Raw genomic sequence first — 3,655 nt, 5'->3', positions numbered from 1 at the left:
TTAGTCTCATGCACTCCGCCCCCGGGTCAGGCCGCACGGGAAACGACGGCCGGCACGCAACAGCGCTTGTTTGGCGCTCCAACTAGACGGGATCTATGCCCGTTGGTCTCCTAACATAAACGAAGTCGCAACTGGGGGGCTCTTCCTGCCGACCGAACGAACCGAGCATCTCAGAGAGCTCGCAACCAGGACCTGGGCGACCGGGAGCCCGACGAGTCATCCCGGGCTGGGGAGGTCACCAAGCTCAAAAATCCTCATGCAAAAAAAGAGCGCAAAGAGCTCACACCACAAGACGCCAAACAGCCTCCTGAGACTACTACCCTCCTCCGCCTCTCCCTCCCTGGGCTAGTCCAGGGGAGATAGCCCCCGTCGGGGGGGTAACACCGCACAAGTCCGCGCCCTTCCACAGCACTGGGTCTAACTTGTATGTATGTATGTATGTATGTATGTATGTATGTATGTATGTATGTATGTATGTATGTATGTATGTATGTATGTATGTATGTATGTATGTATGTATGTATGTATGTATGTATGTATGTATGTATGTATGTATGTATGTATGTATGTATGTATGTATGTATGTAAAGGGCTTTGGAAGTAGCGAGAGCGGGAAGATACAGGGCCCTGTGACTGGCCTGCATTTAGCTTGTTTCGTCTCAAAAGCGCGAGCGCGAGGGCGTGGGAAATGCGCTGAAACATGTCTAGAGGGGAGGGCTGCATCCTGTGTTGTTTGCATGTACGAGGAGGTCCTATTATGACTTTAAGTAATAGAAGCGAAGGTGCTAAAATGATGATGTAATAAAGCGTGGAAATTTATGAAAACTTAACTCGGCAGACGTGACGGGCGTTTTCTGGGGATGCATGTTTTTTCTTGTCCCGTCTTCGTGTCAGTCAGTATGTCTGTCTGTCCGTCCGGTTCTGGTTCTCCTGGCGAATAAAGAACAACACAGTCTAACGCGCGTGAGGGAAGGTGAAGGAGGAGGGCTCGGGGAGGTCCACACGGCATCCTCGACTTTTGCCTCCTCCCTTTGCCGCCCCCAGGCGATCCTGGACCGTCTCCCGTCTCTATCCGTTTAATAGCTTTGCCCGTCCTCGCCCTGCACTATCCATCTTATGGTTGCCTGCCGTGCTCGGGCGGTTGTTCGGGCGGTGGCCAACCACCTGGTGCGACTAATAAATATAAATCCATTTTACGCCAAAAATTCCTACGGGGTTTACCTTTTTGGTATTCCGCTGTTCTTTTCCCGGACATGATAGTTTTTCATTTTGAAGCGGGCGGCACCTGCGGCGGTTTTGGAAAAAATATGACCTTTTTTGCTCCCATCCATCCATCCATCCATCCATCCATCCAGGGGACAGGGAGGCGCGCGCACACTTTGCTGAGTGGACGTGAATGTGCACAACCACCAGCAACAACCCGTAAGAACGATATTGAGGTCATTTCTGAACGATGTCATCCATTATCTTGCAGCTCAGTGTTCACTGCATTATTCATTATCATCATTATCATCATCATAATAATAATACTGTTACCATTGTAAGGCAGGGGGATTCCCGGCGGGAACAACTGCCGACCGGGGGTGGGGTGGGCGATGGGGCGGGGTGGGGGATGGGGAGAGGGTGGAGACGGAACCTGAAGGGCGCCTCAAACCGCTGTACTCGTATCCGTGATCTGCTGTATCACGGCATTACAGAAAATGCACCGATCGGTGGATGTCAGAAATCTCATGATACAACCGCCCCCCCCAGGAGTGACAACAAGCTGTCACTTGATGATATGAATACGTTTACAAGCACACCAAAAGGTTGGGACAACATCACAAAACCGAAAGCTAAATTACACCGGCTAAGTAGCAAGCTGACATACAGACGCATCTCGTTAGGACGAGCCCGTCGAGTACGACATATAGGAACTCACAACGTCACCACGAATTCGTACAGTTGCGTGCACCTCCCGTACTACTTCCCCTCACTATTTCTGCCCCTCTCCCAACATACAGAACAACCTACATACATACGCACACCAACACCAAGAACACCAAGAGCACCGTTAGCTGCTTTTTTAAGTAGCTGTAGCAGTAGCAGCAACATTGCTAGCAGCAGTAGCAGCACATCTTTGTCTTCCAGGTAATCCCAATGCGGTTTGTTACGTTGTCAAAAGCACGGGGAAACCGCGCAGAGCTCCAGGTTGTGTGAAGGGGAAAGGGGTAACTTCGGGTTTTGCGGTTGGACACGAGTGTCACGGCGGCTGCGCTGCCCTGCCCCGCAAGAAGACGGGTAGCTCGTCCTGTGTGTGTATGTATGTATGTATAGGCAGGGGGAACGGAGACGGGAACGGGAAGAAGGAAATAAAACCATCAGGTATGTCTGTATGTCTGTATGTGGAGGAGCGGTGGTAATGTGATCCAGCATGGGGACAGGGGCTGCAGAGAGGGTAGGTCGAAAGGGTAGTTACCTTTGACACACATACACACACACATACACACACATACACACACGAATTCCACTCCCCCCCCCGACCCACCTGTAACCAGTTGTGTATCCTGGCCGACATCTCCCCAGCGGACCACCTAGGGCTCCAGGGATACTCCCGGTACGACCGCGATGAGTCAGCACCCGGGAGAACTCTAAAATGTACGAATGTACGGAGGGAGGGGAGGAGTGAAAAGAACAAAGAAATGATATAAGGTGAAGTAAGGAGGAGTTAGTGTGCGTGTGTGGGTTATGACGGGTCGGGTCAGAGGATGACAGGTTTCCGTGCATTTCCCCCTCGCCTTCCTCAGCCCGCCTTTTATACACAAACAAACAAACAAACAAACATAGATAGATACATACATACATTACATATATATCTACACATACATATACATACACACACGGGCCTCTACCTGACGCACTGCAGCACCACCAGTGGCTTCTCGGAAGGGAAGCTGCTGCCAAGCTCCAAAGACACTAACACAGGGTTGCCCTCCCAGGCTATGCCGTACAGGGCGACACCCCCCCTCAAATTGAGCTCCAAAAGGCCCCCCAGCAGCTCACCCAGCTGCGTCATCAACTGCAAGTAAAACCACCCGGCGGGGGAAAGGAAATGAGGGGGGGGGACAGGGAAGGGGAAAACCCTGGAGGGGGACGTCCGCCTCAAAAAACACAATGCCGACACACACACCTAACGCACCAGCTGCCGGACTCCAACGCCGTACAATGAGAGGGAGGGAAGAGGCGGGGAATGATGCAGGAAACGGTATAAAGCTGAGCTGGCAAGGGAAAAACACAGATACATACACACACAAGCAAACACGAACACACACACTCACCTGGTGCCGTACCGCCAGGACACTGCAATGCGTGTCCAGCTGTGCTTGCAGCCTCTCCACCGCCAGCGGCACGTACTCGGCCAAACACATGTGCGGCGACCAGAGGGGCAGCTGGAAAGGGGGAACTAATGATAGGGCGGGGGAAGGGCCGGGGGAGGGGGCGGGGGCACCGGTACCACCGCTGCCGCTGCCGCTGCCCGTGGACATGGGCGGGGTCGTGGTGGTGGTGGTGGTGCCGCCGACGGAGACAGTGTGTACGGCTGTGTGTACGGCAGCAGTATCACCTCTCTCGTGTGCCTTGAGCTTTACCAACACCGGGGGAAGCTGTTGGGGGTGGG

General features: G+C 53.1%; 1 protein-coding gene across 1 annotated transcript in view; it reads right to left on the bottom strand.

Moving 5' to 3' along the window:
* Positions 1–2,242: 2,242 nt before the first annotated feature.
* VOLCADRAFT_98999 (uncharacterized protein) overlaps positions 2,243–3,655 on the bottom strand; it is a gene marked incomplete at both ends in the record, with an annotated part of 4,159 nt that continues 2,746 nt past the window's right edge. The window contains 4 exons of the mRNA XM_002957797.1: positions 2,243–2,290; positions 2,528–2,630; positions 2,892–3,058; positions 3,318–3,428. Of these exons, the coding sequence (XP_002957843.1) occupies positions 2,243–2,290; positions 2,528–2,630; positions 2,892–3,058; positions 3,318–3,428 (429 nt within the window). The remainder of the gene's footprint in view (positions 2,291–2,527; positions 2,631–2,891; positions 3,059–3,317; positions 3,429–3,655) is intronic.

This window comes from Volvox carteri (genome assembly GCF_000143455.1).
Source record: "Volvox carteri f. nagariensis unplaced genomic scaffold VOLCAscaffold_80, whole genome shotgun sequence".
Lineage (NCBI taxonomy): Eukaryota > Viridiplantae > Chlorophyta > Chlorophyceae > Chlamydomonadales > Volvocaceae > Volvox > Volvox carteri.
The sequence above is the reverse complement of the archived record's forward strand: the minus strand, read 5'-3'. Positions and strand labels throughout refer to the sequence as shown.